The sequence below is a fragment of the Macaca mulatta genome, chromosome X (assembly GCF_049350105.2).
Source record: "Macaca mulatta isolate MMU2019108-1 chromosome X, T2T-MMU8v2.0, whole genome shotgun sequence".
Taxonomy (NCBI): Eukaryota; Metazoa; Chordata; class Mammalia; order Primates; family Cercopithecidae; genus Macaca; species Macaca mulatta.
In genome coordinates, this window is record NC_133426.1 from 18,043,954 (window position 1) to 18,064,097 (window position 20,144).

The 20,144-nt window shown below is 41.0% G+C and overlaps 1 protein-coding gene across 3 annotated transcripts in view; it reads right to left on the reverse strand.

Annotated features, from left to right (window-relative positions):
• The window catches only part of SCML2 (Scm polycomb group protein like 2), a 117,444-nt gene that overhangs the window by 64,586 nt on the left and 32,714 nt on the right, over positions 1 to 20,144 (reverse strand). For all 3 annotated transcript variants that reach the window (XM_077987449.1, XM_015126944.3, NM_001261359.1), the window contains 1 exon segment: positions 8,363 to 8,606. In XM_077987449.1, coding sequence (XP_077843575.1) covers positions 8,363 to 8,606 — 244 coding nt within the window.

The following is a 20,144-nucleotide window of genomic DNA, read 5'->3' on the forward strand; positions in this document are numbered from 1 at the left end:
CAAGAAAAAACTAATAATCCCTTAATTAAAAAGTGGGCAAAGGGGCTGGGCAAAGCCTGTATTCCCAGCACTTGGGGAGGCCAAGGTGGGCGGATCACAAGGTCAGGAGACAGAGACCATACTGGCTAATATGGTGAAACCCCATCTCTACTAAAAATACAAAAAAAAAAAAAAAAAAATAGCCAGCCATGGTGGCACGCACTTGTAGTACCGGCTACTCAAGAGGCTGAGGCAGGAGAATTGCTTGAACCTGGGAGGCAGAGGTTGCAGTGAGCTAAGATCGTGCCACTGCACTCCAGCCTGAGCAACAGAGTGAGACTCCATCTCAAAAAAAAAAGTGGACAAAGGATCTGAATAGACATTTCTCAAAACAATACATACAAATGGCCAACAAGTGTATGAAAAAATGCTCAACATCACTAATCATCAGGGAAATGGAAATCAAAACCACAATGAGTTGTCATCTTATTCCAGTAAAAATGGCTACTATTAAAAAGACAAAAAAAAAAAAAACAATAGATGCTAGCTAGGACGCAGAGAAAAGGTAACTCTTTTATTTTTTCTTTTTTTTTTTTTTTAAATAGAGACAAGGTCTTGCTCTGTTGCCCAGGCTATAGTGCAGTGACATGAATATAGCTCACTGGGCTAATGAGGCCCAGGGCTCAAGCAATCCTCCCACCTCAGCCTCGCCAGCAGCTAGGACTATAGGCTCGTATCACCATGCCCAGTTTACTTTTTTATTTTTTTGTAGAGACAGAGTCTCACTGTGTTGCCCAGGCTGGTCTCAAACTCCTGGCTTCAAACAATCCTCCCAACTCAGCCTCCCAAAGTGTAGAGATTAGAGGGTGAGCCACTATGCCTAGCCAGAAAAGGGAACTCTTATACACCGTTGGTGGGAATGTAAATTAGTACAGCCATTATGGAAAATAGTATGGCAACTTCTTGGCCAGGCGTGGTGGCTCATGCGCGTAATCCCAGCACTTTGGGAGACCGAGGCAGGCAGACTGCTTGTGTCTAGGAGGTCGAGACCAGCTTTGGTAACGTGGTGAAACCCGGTCTCTACTAAAAATACAAAAATTAGCCAGGTGAGGTGGTGCGCACCTGTAGTCCCAGCTACTTGGAGAGCTGAGACAGGAGGATCACTTGAGCCCAGAAAGTCAAGGCTTTACTAAGCCGAGATCACGCCACTGCACTCCAGCCTGGGTGACAAAGTGAGACCCTGTCTCAAAAAAAAAAAAAAAAACAAGTTTGAGCATTAGTCAGAAAAAGGTAACAAGAACATCATTCACACAAAATCTGGTCATCAGATAAAGTAGACGTAAAGGTTAAAAAAAGGAGATCAGCCAGGTATGGTGGCTCACGCCGGTAATCCCAGCACTCTGGGAGGCCAAGGCGGGTAAATCACCTGAGGTCAGGAGTTCAAGACCAGCCTGGCCAACATGGGGAAATCCTGTCTTTAATAAAAATATAAAAATTAGCCAGGTGTTGTGGCAGGTGCCTATAATCCCAGCTACTCAGAAGGCTGAGGCAGGAAAATCTATTGAACCCAGGAGACAGAGGTTGCAGCGAGCCAAGTTCACACCACTGCACTCCAGCCTGGGCAACGGAGCAAGACTCCGTCTCAAAAAAAAAAAAAAAAAAATCATTAGGTTGGTTTCCCCGGCACCAGGAGAAAAACCATAAATAAATCAGGTTACTGTGGAAGGTTCAGTCCACCAGGAAGTTATAACAATTCAAAATTGGTACACATTTGGTAATATAGCCACAAAATAGATAAAGCAGAAAGCAAAATTGAAAGAACTACAAGAAAAAACAAATCCATAATTATATGAAGGCTGTAAGGAAAAATAATCTGAATAACAGTAAATTTCTCATCAGAAACCATAGAAGCCAGACAGAAGTTGCAGAATACTTTTCAAGTGCGAAAAGAAAAGAATTATTGACCAGGCACGGTGGCTCACACCTGTAATCTTAGCACTTTGGGAGGCCGAGGCGGATGGTTCACCTGAGGTCAGGAGTTCGAGAGCAGCCTGACCAATATGGTGAAACCCAGTCCTTACTAAAATTATAAAAATTAACTGGGCGTGATGGTGGGCGCCTGTAGTCCCAGCTACTCGGGAGGTTGAGGCAGGAGAATGACTTGAACCCAGGAGGCGGAGGTTGCAGTGAGCCGAGATCACACCACTGCTCTCCAGCCTGGTGACAGAGCAAGACTCAGTCTCAAAAAAAAAAAAAAAAGAAAAGAAAAGAAAAAAAATGAAAAGAATTACCAACCTAGAATTCTATATCCAGCAACTATCCCTAAAGAATGAAGAAGAGGGCTGGGTGTGGTGGCCCATGCCTATAATCCCAACACTTTGAGAGGCTGAAGAGGGAGAATCACTTGAGTCCAACAGTTTAAGACCAGCCTGGACAACACAGTGAGACCCCATCTCTACTAAAAATTTAAAAAATTAGCCTGGCATGGTAGCACGTGCCTGTAGTCCCAGTTACTGGGGAGGCTGAGGCAAGAGGATCAATCGCTTGCATCTGGAAAGTTGAAGCTGCAGTGAGCCATGACAGCACCACTGCACTCCAGCCTGGGTGTCACAGCAAAACCCTGTCTTCAAAAAACAGAGAATTTGTTGCCACCCAACCCTAAAAGCATGGTTAAAAGAAGTTCTCTGAACAGGAAGAAAATGATAATATAAGGAAATCTTGAAAATCAGGAATTAAGAAAGAACAATTTAAAGGGTAAAAATATAAATAAATACAACAGACTTTCCTTCTCTTGAGTTTTCTAAGTTATGTTTGATGGCGGAAGCAAAAATTATAACACTAATGTGGTTCTCAATATTGAAGACAATTATATATAATAGAGGGTAAAGGGACATAAAGTGAGGTACGATTTCTAAAGTTCACTCAAAGTGAATGTCAACTGGGGTAAAGACAGAGAAGGCAGATCTCACAAAGTATTGGGAAGCCACTTTTTCTTTTTCTTTTTTTTTTTTTAACACTGTGCATTTCCTATTTACTCCTTGACTCTCTAAATCTAGCTTTTTATTTATTTATTCTTTATGTTTTTTAGTTTTTATTTTTATTTTTATTTTTTTTATTATACTTTAAGTTCTAGGGTACATGTGCATAACGTGCAGGTTTGTTACATATGTATACTTGTGCCATGCTGGCGTGCTGCACCCATCAACTCGTCAGCACCCATCAACTCCTCATTTACATCAGGTATAACTCCCAATGCAATCCCTCCCCCCTCCCTCCTCCCCCCTCCCCATGATAGGCCCCGGTGTGTGATGTTCCCCTTCCCCAGTCCAAGTGATCTCATTGTTCAGTTCCCACCTATGAGTGAGAACATGCGGTGTTTGGTTTTCTGTTCTTGCCATAGTTTGCTAAGAATGATGGTTTCCAGCTGCATCCATGTCCCTACAAAGGACACAAACATCCTTTTTTATGGCTGCATAGTATTCCATGGTGTATATGTGCCACATTTTCTTAATCCAGTCTGTCACTGATGGACATATGGGTTGATTCCAAGTCTTTGCTATAGTGAATAGTGCCGCAATAAACATACGTGTGCATGTGTCTTTATAGCAGCATGATTTATAACCCTTTGGGTATATACCCAGTAATGGGATGGCTGGGTCATATGGTACTTCTAGTTCTAGATCCTTGAGGAATCACCATACTGTTTTCCATAATGGTTGAACTAGTTTACAATCCCACCAACAGTGTAAAAGTGTTCCTATTTCTCCACATCCTCTCCAGCATCTGTTGTTTCCTGACTTTTTAATGATTGCAATTCTGGCAGAGACACAACAAAAAAAGAGAATTTTAGACCAATATCCCTGATGAACATCCATGCAAAAATCCTCAATAAAATACTGGCAAACCGGATCCAGCAGCACATCAAAAAGTTTATCCACCATGATCAAGTGGGCTTCATCCCTGGGATGCAAGGCTGGTTCAACATACGCAAGTCAATAAACGTAATCCAGCATATAAACAGAACCAAAGACAAAAACCACATGATTATCTCAATAGATGCAGAAAAGGCCTTTGACAAAATTCAACAACCCTTCATGCTAAAAACGCTCAATAAATTCGGTATTGATGGAACATATCTCAAAATAATAAGAGCTATTTATGACAAACCCACAGCCAATATCATACTGAATGGGCAAAAACTGGAAAAATTCCCTTTGAAAACTGGCACAAGACAGGGATGCCCTCTCTCACCACTCCTGTTCAACATAGTGTTGGAAGTTCTAGCTAGGGCAATCAGGCAAGAGAAAGAAATCAAGGGTATTCAGTTAGGAAAAGAAGAAGTCAAATTGTCCCTGTTTGCAGATGACATGATTGTATATTTAGAAAACCCCATTGTCTCAGCCCAAAATCTCCTTAAGCTGATAAGAAACTTCAGCAAAGTCTCAGGATACAAAATTAATGTGCAAAAATCACAAGCATTCTTATACACCAGTAACAGACAAACAGAGAGCCAAATCAGGAATGAACTTCCATTCACAATTGCTTCAAAGAGAATGAAATACCTAGGAATCCAACTTACTAGGGATGTAAAGGACCTCTTCAAGGAGACTACAAACCACTGCTCAGTGAAATAAAAGAGGACACAAACAAATGGAAGAACATACCATGCTCATGGATAGGAAGAATCAATATCGTGAAAATGGCCATACTGCCCAAGGTAATTTATAGATTCAATGCCATCCCCATCAAGCTACCAATGAATTTCTTCACAGAATTGGAAAAAACTACTTTAAAGTTCATATGGAACCAAAAACGAGCCTGCATCGCCAAGACAATCCTAAGTCAAAAGAACAAAGCTGGAGGCATCACGCTACCTGACTTCAAACTATACTACAAGGCTACAGTAACCAAAACAGCATGGTACTGGTACCAAAACAGAGATATAGACCAATGGAACAGAACAGAGTCCTCAGAAATAATACCACACATCTACAGCCATCTGATCTTTGACAAACCTCAGAAAAACAAGAAATGGGGAAAGGATCCCCTATTTAATAAATGGTGCTGGGAAAATTGGCTAGCCATAAGTAGAAAGCTGAAACTGGATCCTTTCCTTACTCCTTATACGAAAATTAATTCAAGATGGATTAGAGACTTAAATGTTAGACCTAATACCATAAAAACCCTAGAAGAAAACCTAGGTAATACCATTCAGGACATAGGCATGGGCAAGGACTTCATGTCTAAAACACCAAAAGCAACGGCAACAAAAGCCAAAATTGACAAATGGGATCTCATTAAACTAAAGAGCTTCTGCACAGCAAAAGAAACTACCATCAGAGTGAACAGGCAACCTACAGAATGGGAGACAATTTTTGCAATCTACTCATCTGACAAAGGGCTAATATCCAGAACCTACAAAGAACTCAAACAAATTTACAAGAAAAAAACAAAAAACCCCATCGAAAAGTGGGCAAAGGATATGAACAGACAGTTCTCAAAAGAAGACATTCATACAGCCAACAGACACATGAAAAAATGCTCATCATCACTGGCCATCAGAGAAATGCAAATCAAAACCACAATGAGATACCATCTAAATCTAGCTTTTTAAAGAAGCCAAGTAACCATAGTTTTACTAAGACCACTAACGAGTTCTCCTCTTGCTTGACTTTTACACTGCCTTTGATAATGTTGAGTACTTTCTCCTTAAAATCTTTTCTCTACTGTTGCCACGGAAACCAACCTAGTGATCTCCTACATTTATGTATACTTTTTTCCAGTGTCCTAGATTGACTTCTACTACCTATTCCTTATTTTTGTGCTTCTCAAAGTTCAGGCCTCAAACCATGTGCACTGGAAACAACTGAGCCCGACTCCGAACCCAGGGATTCAAACCCCTGGATGTGAGTTCCCGAGCATTGCCTTTTAACAAGCTCCCCCAGGCAATTCAAGAGTAATAATTACTGCTTTAAATGTTGACCCACAAGGTTCTGAACTGGTCCTTTTCTAACTCTACTTGTTATATACACAAAATTAAAACACGCTCAAAACTTCCACCACTTGCTGCTATCAACAAAATAAGTAAACTGCTCACCCTCCCATCCCAAGCACCTATAATCCCACTTGGCACAAAGAATATTTGTTTGAGTGAACATGGTGACTCTCAAGCCTGCTTTGTCAACAAGATCTATCTTTTTTAGGCTCCAGATGTACATGTGCAGCTCCAATGAACATGTGCACCTGGATGTCCCAAAGTTACCCTGAATCAGTTAGGATTGAGTTCAGCTAACAGTAATAGAAAAACCTAAAAGAACAGCGACTTATATAACACAGAAGTTTATTTCTCACAATTGTCTGAAAACAGATAATATGGGCTAGTATGAAAGCTCTGCTCCACCAAGTTCTCAGGGACTCTGGCTCCTGGCTGCTTTCCACCCACTGCACAGTGTCTAGCATATGGTCCCCATCTCATGCTCCAAGATGGAGCTCCAGTCAAAACTACATTCGTAACAGCAGGATAAAAGCAGGAAGAAGGAAGAGGAAAGGACATGCTCATCTCTCTATAATATACTTTCTGGAAAAAGTACACACTATGTATGCTTTTATTCCATCAACCAGGACTTAGTCTCGTGGCCATACCATACTGCCAGGAGTCTGGAAATGTAGTCTGTATGTCAGGCAGCCAACTGTAATACTAAGAAAAAAAGAGGGAAGAAATACCGGAGGACAACAGCATTCTCAGCCACACGTTCCAAACTGTGTTCCAAAGTGAACTCGTCAGTTTTTAGGATAAACTGGAATTTTGCACTTTTGTTATGTATCCATCCTACCTTTATCTCCATTCTGCCTGGCAAACTCCTGCTTCTCATCTAATACTCACATCATGCACCTTTTGTGATGCTTTCCTTTATGCAACCACCTTTCCCTCCAGCCAAGACTGGAAGTCTTTGGGCCACCTCCACATCTAGCATACATCTCTATTTTTGCGTTGCTAATACTCTATCTCTTTTTTACAAGTCTATGCCTCCATGCATCCCTCTTCCATTAGAAGGTAAACTTCTTGAGGGTAGAGACTATGTTTTATTTATCTTAATATCATATACACATAGATCTATATCATACTAAATTTTACAAAATCAACCATTAATATCTACTTCCTAGACTTATGGAAACAGGAAACTGGTTAAAGATGTACCTAATAAAAAGGACACTGTGGTACATAGTACTGTAGTATAATGGAATGTGTTAAAGTCCCAAATTACAGATGATCCTAATAGCCACTGCAAGAATAATAGGGCTACAAGCTCTTACCTAGACATTACACTCCTCTGCACACTTTGCCTACTTATTTTCTTCATCTATCTTTCTTTTTTTCTCATAAAATAAATATACTTAGTAGGGTAAGTTTTTAAAGTATGTTTATATTCAATCCCACTAAGCTTATTTTTTATTTATTTATTTTTTTGAGACAGAGTTTTGTTCTTGTCGCCCAGGCTGGAGTGCAGTGGCATGATCTCGGCTCACTGCAACCTCCACCTCCCAGGTTCAAGTGATTCTCCTGCCTCAGCCTCCTGAGTAGCTAGGATTACAGGCACATGCCGCCACGTCCGGCTAATTGAATCCCACTAAGTTTATATTAAACTTAGGCCAATGATTGGGTTCTATGCTTAGACCCCACTTAAGCCTCAGCAGTTACTCCATCATAGAAGACCAGGTTAGGCATATCTAAGCCCTTGAAAGAGTCACCAAGGAACATCAACATGTTGACGTTTCTTTCTCTGAAAGAAAATATCTAGAAGATCATAGTACTCAGCTTAGGAAACACTGTTACAACTAATAAACATTACCATGACTAAAATAACATACTAATTTATGATGGCTTCCCCAGAGTCAAAAATTTTCACTGTAGATTTAACTTAAGGCTATCAAAGTGTCAATTTAACTTAAAAACAGGACCAAAATCATGTAAGACATGTTTATAACAGTTGTTAAGCCCAACCTTTTAAAAAATATCTTTGAGATATGAACAATGGAATATCATGCATAATTTTTCATTGAATATCAACTATAAAAGGAGCTGAGTGTGTACCACCCCCCTTTCTTATAGCAACAAGACCTCAATGGTCCAAATATGACTTTTAGCTTTGTCCATATTCTCCAGTTGGACTGGAGCTCAGACTATGATGCTGCAGTGACCTCAAGAATTCTAATCATAGCTTTCCTTTACCTCCAGTTCTCTAGCCTGGACAGTGCTTTGTTCTGCCTGCCACCAGTTGGGGCATGAAGTCCTAGTACCACCAATGCTAACCACAATGCCACCAACGACAGTTACATCTAACTTCAATAAAGTAAAAGAAAATGTAGTTAACTATTATCTTACCACTAGTTCCTGGGGGTTGTAATACATCTCCTGTCAGGCGACACCACCCAACTGGGAAAATATCTCGAGAATCATACTTGCACCAGTAATCAAAAGCTCCACTCCAGCCATCGAATGTGATATGAACTTCATCCCCTTTAACATCTCCAATGGTCGCAGGACAGATGAGATACGGGTTCTTTTTGTCAATAGCTTCTAGTTTCATCCCCACTTTAAAATTATTTAGTAGGGGCTTTGGTGGTTCCTACCAAAACATTAAAAAAAAAAAAAAAAAGATTTCATTGTTAAGATGTATTAAGACCCATGTGCTCGAAGTGAAAAGTTGCGTATTCTCTCACAACCCTTAGCAACCAAAAATTAAGCTCCACGTCTAATTATCAATTAATACAGGAAGACAACAGTTCTCACAGATCTGAAACTCTGCTCTCCAACATCTCATATTTTCTCCAGAGCAGAGTCAAGAACCTGGAAAGAAACAAAACCAACCGGATTCATTCATTCAAGAAATATGTATTATCTACTATGTAGCAGGAACTTAAGATTCATTGATGAACAAATAAATCAAACATCCCTGCTCTGGTGGAGCTAGTGCTGGTAATAGTAGTGGTTGTGGACAGGGAAAAGCAATCAACAAGAAATTTCACAACAGGCAGTCAGACAAACCTAACAAATATGTAAACTGGTGTGTCAAAAAGTGGTAAGTCCAAAGAAAAGAAACAACATCAGATAATATCCTAAAAGAAACCCAAAGCATAAGAATTCTAAAGAAAATGAATAACTTAAAATTTAAAAAAAAAGAAACTCAAAGGATAAAATACAGACACAAGAACATGAAAGTCATATAGTCTGGGGTCATTTACAATACCCAATCCAGAAATCAATATTTTAAAAAGTATTAGTCACAAAAAGGCTAAAGCATGTAAATATTAACAGAACTGCTAAAAAGCCCAAGTGTTATGTTAAAAGCAACATATTTTCTTTCAATCTGCTTTTCATCCTACTAAATGGCACCATCACAGCAATCCAGTCACCTAAGCCAAAAGACTGGAAATAGTAATCCTATTCTACTGACACTTGCTCAAATTAAAAGAGAAAAAAAAAAAAAGAACAAAAAAATAGTAGTCCTGGACTGGTGATTTTCTGCCTAAATGAACTTTAGAATCACCTGTGACCACACTACTAGCGATACTAATTGAATTGGTCTATGGTGGGGCCTGGGAAGCAGCAATATTTTAATTATCAGGGAAATTCTAAGGTGCACTTGAGGTTGAGAACCACTACCCTAGATTAATCCCTTTCACTTACCCAAAATTCAATTAAAAACCACAACCTCCCAATCAGAGCTGGATTTTAAACCTAGACAGTCTGTCTCGGAGTCACCTCCTTGGAGCACCCTACCCCAGCATCTGCCTGGACAACTCACTCAGGTTAAAGCCCAGTTCTCCTAGCTTCCTTGAATGCTTCCCTGACCAACCCCTGTCCACTCCTAGGCCCAGTTCCAACCAAGCCACTTTCATCTTCAATTGTAATATCACTACAGAAATGTGTTCATTCCTCTACAAGACTAAGAGATTATTAAAAACAGGTATTCATATTATTATGTCCAGCACAATAACCAACAGCAAGCAATTTTTTAAATGAAAGAACCAAGGAATCACCCGAAAACAGTAAAAAAGCTCTCAACTAATTCTCGCACCAATTTAAAAAGTATATCTGGTAGGTTGGTTTCTTTTTCAAATGCCCCCTTAAAACACATCTCATCACCCTGTATTTTTCCATTGTTACTCTTTACACTCTTACAATCTGGCAGCTCCTTAATTATTAGCTTCCAAAGTCCTTTTAATTACATATTCTTTTTTTAATTTTATTTTTATAGAGACGAGGCCTCGCTATGTTGGCCAGGCTGGTCTCGAACTCCTGGCCTAAAGCGATCCTCCCACCTCAGCCTCTCAAACTGCTGGGATTACAGGTGTGAGCTACCATGCCAGGCTGAATTACATATCTTAATTTGATTCTTAAAAACCACCCTGGGCTAATTCAGCACTTTGGGAGGCCAAGACAGGTGGATTGGTTGAGCTCAGGAGTTTGACACCAGCCTGGGCAACAAGACGAAACCCTGTCTCTACAAAAAATACGAAAATTATCTGGGCATGGTGGCAGCACACCTGTAGTCCCAGCTACTTAGTGGGCTGAGGCAGAAGAATCACTTGAGCTCCGAAAGTCATCCAGGCTGCGGTGAGCCGTGTTCTTGCCACTGTACTCCAGCCTGGGCAACAGAGTGAGACCCTGCCTCAAAAAAAGTAAAAATTAAAATTAAAAATAAAAATAAATTTTAAAAAAACCCCACCCTGAAAGCCGGCAAGTCAAAAGGTAGATGATTAAAGATCAAAGTATTTGATAAATAGCTGATAAGAAAGAAGCAGTGTTACATGAAAGGGCTAAAGGTTAACTGCCTGTTACTATGTATGAGAAGAAAAAAGTGGGGAGGTGAGCTGCATTTAACAAAAAATAAACATAGCAGTTGACAAGCTTGTGCTAGATGCTCACAGAATGCAGAAAACATTCAAGGCACACATAAGGATCCCAGGACCTTACACTGTCATATAACAGACTGAGACTTTCTGTAGCAAAGAAAACTAAGTTCAAATGGCAATGTATATTTTCTGCAACAAAACAATTAAAAGACTGGAATAAGCAATGCAATAGAACTAATTTTAAGATTCAAATATATAACCTAGGCTGGGCATGGTGGCTCACGCCTGTAATCCCAGAACTTCGGAATGCCAAGGTGGGCAAATCATTGGAGCCCAGGAGTTAGAGACCACCAGAGCAACACAGCAAAACCCTGTCTCTACAAAAAGTATACAAATTGGCTCATGCTTGTAATCCCAGAACTTTGGGAGGCTGAGGTGGGTGGATCACGAGGTCAGGAGGTTGAGACCAGCCTGACCAACATGGTGGAACCCAGTCTCTACTAAAAATACAAAAATTAGCCAGGTGTGGTGATGCACACCTGTAATCCCAGCTACTCAGGAGGCTAAGGCAGGAGAATCGCTTGAACCCAGGAGGCGGAGGTTGCAGTGAGCCAAGATGGTGCCACTGCACTCCAGCCTGGGTGACAGAGCGAGACTCATCTCAAAAGAAAAAAAAAAAAAAATTAGCTGGGTGTGGTGGTGCACACCTGTAGTCCCAGCTACTCAGGAGGCTGAGGCAGGAGGATCTGCTTGAGCCTGGGAGGTGGACGTTGCAGTGAGCCAAGATGGTGCCACTGCACTCCAGCCTGGGCAACAAAGTGAGATGCTATCACAAAAAAAAAAAAAAAAAAAAAAAAAAAAGACAGGCAGGAAGGGAGGGAGGGAGGGACAGAAGGACAGGGAGGGAGGGAGGGAGGGAAGGACAACCTACAGAAAGGGAGAAAGAAAATATTGGCAAACTATCCATCACAAGGGATTAATAACCAGAATATATAGGGAACTCAAACAACTCAATAGCAAAAACAAATACCTGATTTTAAAATGGGCAAAAGACCTGAATAGACATTTCTCAAAAGAAGACACAGAAACAGCCAACAGATGCAAATCAAAACCACAATGAGATACCATCTCGCCCCAGTTAGAATGGCTATTATCAAAAAGACCAAAAAAAAACAAATGTTGGTGAGAAAGCAGAGAAAAAAATAAAACTACCAAATGACCCAGCAATCTCACTTCTGGGGGTACATACCCAAAAGAAAGGAAATCAGTGTACTGAAGAGACATCTGTACTCCCATGTTTACTGCAACACTATTCACAATAGCCAGATATGGAATCAAAAGTGTCCACCCATGAACAGAACTTCTCAAATGAAGATGTACAAGTAGCTAACAAGCATATGAAAAAATGCTCTATATCACTAATCATTAGAGAAATGCAAATCAAAACCACAATGAGATGGCCAGGTGCGGTGGCTCATGCCTGTAATCAGCCTCACTTTGGGAGGCTGAGGTGGGTGGATAACCTGAGGTCAGGAGTTCAAGACCAGCCTGGTCAACATGGTGAAACCCTGTCTCTACCAAAAATACAAAAAAATTATCCGGGCTTGGGGGCTAGTCCCAGCTACTCGAGAGGCTGAGGCATGAGAATCTCTTGAACCCGAGAGACAGTGAGTCCGGGAGGAGAGGATGCAGTGAGCCGAAATTGGGCCACTGCACTCCAGCCTTGGAGACAGAATGAGACTCTGTCTCAAAAAAAAAAAAAAAAAGAGAACCCACAATGAGATACCATCCCACACCAGTCAGAATGGCCATTATTAAAAAGTCAAAAAACAGCAGATCCTGGTGAGGTTGCAGAGAAAAGAAAATGCTTATACACCGCTGCTGGGAATGTAAATTAGTTCAGCTACTGAGGAAAGCAGTTTGGAGATTTCTCAAAGAACTTAAAACAGAACTACCATTCGACCCAGCAATCCCATTACTGGGTATATACCCAAAGGAAAATAAATCGTTCTACCATAGACACATGTTCACGCATGTTCATCACAGCACTATTTACAATGGCAAAGATGTGGAATCAACCTTGATGTCCATCAATGGTGGGCTGCATAAAGAATATTTGGTACATATATACCATGGAATATAATGCAGCCATAAAAAAGGACGAGATCATGTCCTCTGTAACACAGATGGAGAGCTGGAGGCCATTACCCTAAAGGAACAGAAAACCAAATGCTGCATGTTCTCACTTATAAGTGGGAGCTAAACAGTGAGTACACATGGACACAAAGAGGTGAACAACAAATAACAGGGCCTACTTGAGGGTGGAAGGTAGGAGGAGGGTGAGGATCAAAAAACTACCTATTGGGTACTATGCTTATTACCAGGGTGATAAGATAATCTGTGCCCCAAACCCCCTCAACACACAATCTATCCACATTACAAACCTGCACATGTACCCCATGTACCTAAAATAAAAGTTGGAAAGAAAACAAAAAAACCAAGAGTCCATCAACAGGTGAATAAAGAAAATGTGATATATATACACAATGGGAAATTATTTAACCATAAAAATGAAATCCTGTCAATGCAGCAACATGGATGGAACTGGAGGTCATTATGTGACGTGAAATGCTTTTAAAGAATTTGGTTTGTCATCATCACCAGTTCTTTAATAACTTCCTGAACACAAAAATATAATTTGCAAAAGCAATAGCTAAAATAAACAAGGAATTCTCTTTTCTTTTATGGTGAGACAAAAATGGTTCTATTCTAGAAGATGGCTAACAAAGAATGCTCTTTTAACTACCTCCTTTTTTTTTCTTTTTCTTTTTTTGAGACAGAGTCTCGCTGTGTTGCCCAGGCTGGAGTGCGGTGGCACAACCTCGGCTCACTGCAACCTCCACCTCCTGGGTTCAAGCAATTCTCCTGCCTCAGCCTCCCAAGTAGCTGGGATTACAGGTGCGTTCCACCATGTCCAGCTAATTTTTGTATTTTTAGTAGAGATAGGGTTTTGCCATGTCAGAGCTGGTCTCAAACTCCTGACCTCAGATGATCCACCCACCTCGGCCTCCCAAAGTGCTGGGATTACAGGTGTGAGCCACCGCGTCTGGCCTTTTTTTTTTTTTTTTTTAAATAAAAGACAGGGTCTCCTCAGTATGTTGCCCAGGCTGGACACAAATCTCCTGGGCTCAAGCAATCCTCCTGCCTCAGCCTTCCAAGTAGCTGGGACTACAGGAACGTGTCACCACAACCAGCTTCTAACCTCCCTTCTTGATTACCTACAATATGGTTCTCCTTAAAGGCTATTTCTTCCCATGTCCCACAAAATCCAAAACCAGTCTCAGCATTCTCTGCATTACTCCTCTGCCTGGGGAATAATCCTACTCTTGCAGCCTCATGGCTCACTGTCTTCCTTCCTTCAGATCGTCACTCAAAAGGTACCTTCTCAGACCCTCCTGGCCAACCTATCTAAAATGTCGACCTCTCTTCTAAGCATGTAAGAGTATAAAACATAAGATATACTTTAGTTATTTAGCATGATCTATTAAACATTTCCCCAAGTAGAAAGTAAGCTCCATAAGGGGCATATTTTATGCTTTGTTTACTGCAATATACCCAGTACCTACCTCTGACCACAAATTAATACATGAACTTCTATCTCCTTATTTTTCATCAACTACTTATTTGACCTCACCAAGAATTTTAGTCCTTTAACCTTCATTTATTCATTTACAAATATTTACTTAGTATCTACTATATTCCAGACACCACTGGAGGTTCTTGGGATATATTAACAAGCAAAAAAAACAAAATCCCTCCTTCACAGCACTTACATGCTAGTGAGGAGAGACAATAAACATAATTTAAAAAGTAAAACACATACATTAGAAATGATAAATGCTATGCAGAGAGAGAGAGAGAGAGAGAACAGCACAATAAGAGAAATCCAGAGAGCAATGTAGAAGGAGGGGTTGTACAACTTTAAACAGGGAAATTTAAACAAGTCTCATATAGAAGGTGACATGTGAGCAGAAATCTGAAGGAGGGAAATGGCCAGAGTCAAGGCCCTAAAGCAGGAGCTGTGTCTGAAATGTTCAAAGAATACCAAGGAAGTGAGTGTGGGTAAAATGTAACATGTAAGTAGGAGAGCAGAAAGAAATGAGTTCAGACAGATAATGAGGGGTCATATCATATACAGTTTTATATGTCACTGTAAGGATTCTTTTACTCTGAAAAAAACAGGAAGCCCCTGGAAGAGTTTGAACAGAGGAGTGATATAATTTGACTTCTGTGGGTTTTTTGTTTGCTTGTTTTGTTTTTGAGACTGAGTCTCACTCTTGTCGCCCAGACTGGAGTATAGTGTCGCAATCTCAGCTCACTGCAACCCCCACTTCTCGGGTTCAAGCAATTCTCCTGTTTCAGCCATCAGAGTAGCTGGTGCAACCACAACGCCCAGCTAATTTTTCAATTTTTAGTAGAGACAGGGTTTCACCCCGTTGGCCAGGCTGGTCTTGAACTCCTGACCTCAAGTGATCCGCCCGTCTCGGCCTCCCAATGTGCTGGGATTACAGGTGTGAGGCACCATGCCCGGCCATGATTTACATTTTAAAAGGAATACTCTGGTTTCTGTGCTGATGATAGCCTGTAAAGTTACAAATGCAGAGACCAGTGAGAAGCTACTGTAGTAATCCAACTGAGATTGAAAAAGACAGCTTGTATCAGAGTGATAACAATAGAGATGGCAAGAAGTGGGTGGATTTTGGATATACATTTGTCCCTCAGTATTCACGCAGGACTGGTTCCAGGATCCACTGAGGATACCAAAATCCAAGGACACTCAAGTCCCTGATATAAAATGGCACAGTATTTGCATATAGCCTATATACATCCCCCCATATATTATAAATAATCTCTAGATTATAAATAATTTAAGTAATCTTTTGATTACTTATGATGCCAATAGAATGTAAATGGTATGTAAACAGCTATTTTACTATATTTTTTTTCACTTGTACTATTTTTTACTGTATTTTGGGTTTTTTTTTTTTAATATTTTCAATCTGCAGTTGGTTGAACCCATGGATGCAGAACCCAAGGATATGGAAAGTTCACTGTATTCTGAAGGTACAGTCAATAGGATTTCCTTATGGACCGGATGTAGGGTGTGAAAGAAATAATTACCAAAGTTTGAAGCCTGAGCAACTAGAAGGATAGTTTCCCCTCCCTGAGATAGGGAGGTTAACAGGTGGAGCAGTTTGAGATGTCCATCAGACATCCAAGTGGAGATGTTGAGTAGGTAGCTGGACATACAAATCTGAGTTGGGAGTAAGTCAGTCTGGGGTGGAAATACAAATTTGAAAATCATCTGCATATAAACTGTATTTAAAGCCAGGAAATTAGATGAGCTCACCAGGGGATTAATACAGGTTAGGGTTTCCCAGCCTTGGCACTAATGACGTTTGCAGCCAGAATGGGCGTGCACGTGTGTGTGTGTGTGTGTGTGTGTGTGTGTGTGTATGTGTGTATGTGTGTATGTGTATTCTGTGCATTGTAGGATGTGAAGCAGCACTCATATCCAGGTTATAAAGCATCATTTCACTACTTTCTTCTCAGCACCCAAAACCAACTTATTCCCTTGTCCTTGCCCTGTTATCTCCAAACCTTAGTTCAATATCACCATCCACTTCACCTATTTATACTTAGCTGCTGATATGGTTTGGCTGTGTCCCCAACCAAATCTCAACTTGAATTGTATCTCCCAGAATTCCCGCGTGTTGTGGGAGGGACCCAGGGTGAGGTAATTGAATCATGGGGGCTGGTCTTTCCCATGCTATTCTCGGGACAGTGAATAAGTCCCACAAGATCTGACGGGTTTATCAGGGGTTTCTGCTTTTGCTTCTTCCTCATTTTCTCTTGCCGCCACCACGTAAGAAGTGCCTTTTGCCTCCCACCATGATTCTGAGGCCTCCCCAACCATGTGGAACTGTAAGTCCAATTAAACTTCTTTTTCTCCCCAGTCTTAGGCATGTCTTTATCAGCAGTGTGAAAACAGATTAATACAGCTGCTGAGCACTGCTGCAGCAAAGTCCCTCCCACATGCTTATTACATGTAGTGACACACATTTTTACCCTTCATCCTTAGCTAAGCCCTCCAAAACACTGTCATGTGTCCCTAGACCATACCCTCTCCCATCCCATATGGCAGCTGTTCCAAACCTTAACCATTCTCCTTAAGATAAATGATGTAGCCTCACTATATGTTTGTTATTTTCTTAACTGACTTTCTCCCCAACCAGTATGTGTGAATTTTCTTCCAGCCTTTGCCAGTTTCCTATTTTGCAGAAATAGGAATTTGAGGTTTTGTTTTTTGTTGTTGTTTTGTTTTGTTTTAAATCAGGGTCTCACTCTGTCACCTAGGCTAAAGGTTAGCATGCAGTAGCGAAAGCATGGCTCATGGCAGCCTCAACCTCCAAGACTCAAGTGATCCTCCCGTCATTGAGGTCTATTTATAGAAATAGTAAATTGAAGCCATCAGGAATGATCTCCATATATTCTGCCCCAAAATTATAAATTAGCTCTGAGGACACTTTTCACCTGGACTTTAGCTCTTGCTAATGTAACTGACGATTTTCTATCTACCAAAGAGTCAAAAATCAGCTTTCTTCTTAACTGACCTTCCTTAAGTACATGATATAGGCCAGCCACTATGTAACTCTGAGTTGTACTTGAGACTATTAACCACTCCCTAATCCTTGCAACTCTGCCCCACTGGATTCAATGACACCAGCTTATTCTAGTTTTCCTTCTCCATTTCTAGAGCTGCACCTATCCCTTTACTTACCCTCTAAGGTAGGTAGGTATTTCTCAAGGCTCTCACCTTGACATTCTTCTCTCTTCCTTCTATACATTCTCTGGACTAGCTCATTTAAGCTCAAAGCTTCTATCACTACTATTTATACTAAAAATTTCCAAATCCATGTGCCCAAGCCAAACTTTGTTCCTAAGTTCTAAACCACTTACTTTCAACAGCCTGATAGTCATCACTACTCAAATTTCCCAGAGACACCTCAATATGTCCAAAACTAAGCCCATCTGTTCCTTCCATAAGTATTTATCTTCCTGTATTCTTTTACCCTTTCTTCATTCTTTTAACAAACAAGTATGTGTCCAGAAACTAATGTAGGCACTGACAATACAAAGACATGCTAACTGCTCAAAAGGAACTCACAGTCCAGGAAGACAGACAGTAAAAATAATAATATAATCTAACACATACAAAGATTGGGATGTACAAGGTGCTACAGAAGTATAGGAATGGGCCAGGCACAGTGGCTCACACCTGTAATCCCAGCACTTTGGGAGGCCAAGGTGGGTGGATCATTTGAGGTCGGGGGTTCAAGACCAGCCTGGTCATATGCCGAAACCCCATCTCTACTAAAACTACAAAAAAAATTAGCCGGGCATGGTAGCAGGTGCCTATAGTCCCAGCTACGTGAGAGGCTGAGGCAGAAGAATCACTTAAGCCCAGGGGGCGGAGGTTGCAGGCTGCAGTGAGCTGAAATTGCACCACTGCACTCCAGCCTGGGCAACAGAGGGAGACTGTCTCACCAAAAAAAAAAAAAAAAAGTAGAAGAATGGAGAAGGGGAATTAGGGATATTATCTTGGAGGATTTAACGTCTGACTTGAATCTTTAAAAAGTAGGAGTTAACCAGGGAAAACCAACATGAGTCAAAACAGAGCTCTAAAAATAAACAAGGTATCTACAAGCTATTACAAGCAATTTAAGAACATAACATCCAAAGCAGGGAGTGGCATCCCTGAACCTGATCACACAGGACCTAACAGGCCATACTGGAAAACTTATACTTCATCCTGAGTATAACCAGGAACTTCAAAAGAGTTTTAAACAGGGGAATAACATGGTAAGGTTTTTGTATAAGATACACATTTCTAGCGGTTGTGTGAAAGGGTGAAGATTAGAGGCAGTTAAAAGGCTAGCGTAACAGTTCAGGCAAGAGGAAAGCCTTATAAAAGTTGTCAGAATCAAAATGGAGTCACTTATGCCAAACCCTAACAAAAAGGACCATAGAGGAGGGGCTCTCATGTACACACGCCTATGATAAAAACTATTACAAGGACTCTCTGAAAACCACAACCTTACACAAAGAATACTCCTGCAAGGACATCTATCCAGTAACTGTTCAACCCCAGATACCACTCTTATTATTGATCCTTGTGGCCAAGGATAAGTGCTTCAAAACAACTTATGTAACCTTCCTTGTTTTGCCTTTAAAAGCTTCCCTTTGCCTTACCATCACCAGATATGCCAATGATCCAAAACAGCACAAATATCCTGCATTGAAACCCCTTGCCATTCGTTCCCAAATAGACTTTTTTTTTTGGAGAGCCTCTTTCTCTGTTGTTATTTTAGGCTGACAGTCTGCCCAAGGGGCAGTGGTGGTAAGGTTAGAAAGAAACAGAACAAATAAATAATTACGAAGCTAAGTGAGTAGACCTCCAGAGGCCAAAATCAAGGAAAAGTGAGGATTTAAGATGATTCTAAGAAGAAATCCAACAGAAAAACAGGCAAAGGGCCAGGCACAGTGGTTCACACCTGTAATCCCAGCACTTTGGGAGGCCAAGGCTGGCGGATCACCTGAGGTCAGGAGTTCGAGACCAGCCTGGCCAACATAGTGAAACCCTGTCTCTACTAAAAACACAACCATTAACCAGGTGTGGTGGCGCCTGCCTGTAATCCCAGCTACTCGGGAGGCTGAGGCATGGGAATCACTTGAACCAGGAGGCGGAGGTTGCAGTGAGCTGAGGTTCACGCCACTGCACTCCAGCCTGGGAGACAGAATGAGACTCTGTCTCAAAAACAAAACAGAAAAACAGGCAAAGGCTATAATCAGACAATTCACAGAAAAACAAAAGGCCATTAAACAAATCTTAAAAGCACAATTTTACTAGTAATCAGTGCAATGCAAATTAAAACAATGGGATACCATCCTCATCTTCACCACCCCCTCCAAAAAAAGATTCACGAAAATTTTAAATGGATAATATTCAATGTTAGTGAAGGTGCAGAGATACAAACATGTTTATAGGCTAATGGTGGAGCATAGCTTAGAACAGGGATCCCCACCCCCCGGACTGGTACTGGTCCGTGGCCTGTTAGGAACTGGGTGGCACACCTGGCAAGCAAGCAAATCTCCATCTGTATTTACAGCCGCTCCCCATCACTCGCATTACCACCTCAGCTCTGTCTCCCATCAAGAGCAGCATTAGATTCTCATAGGAGTGCAAA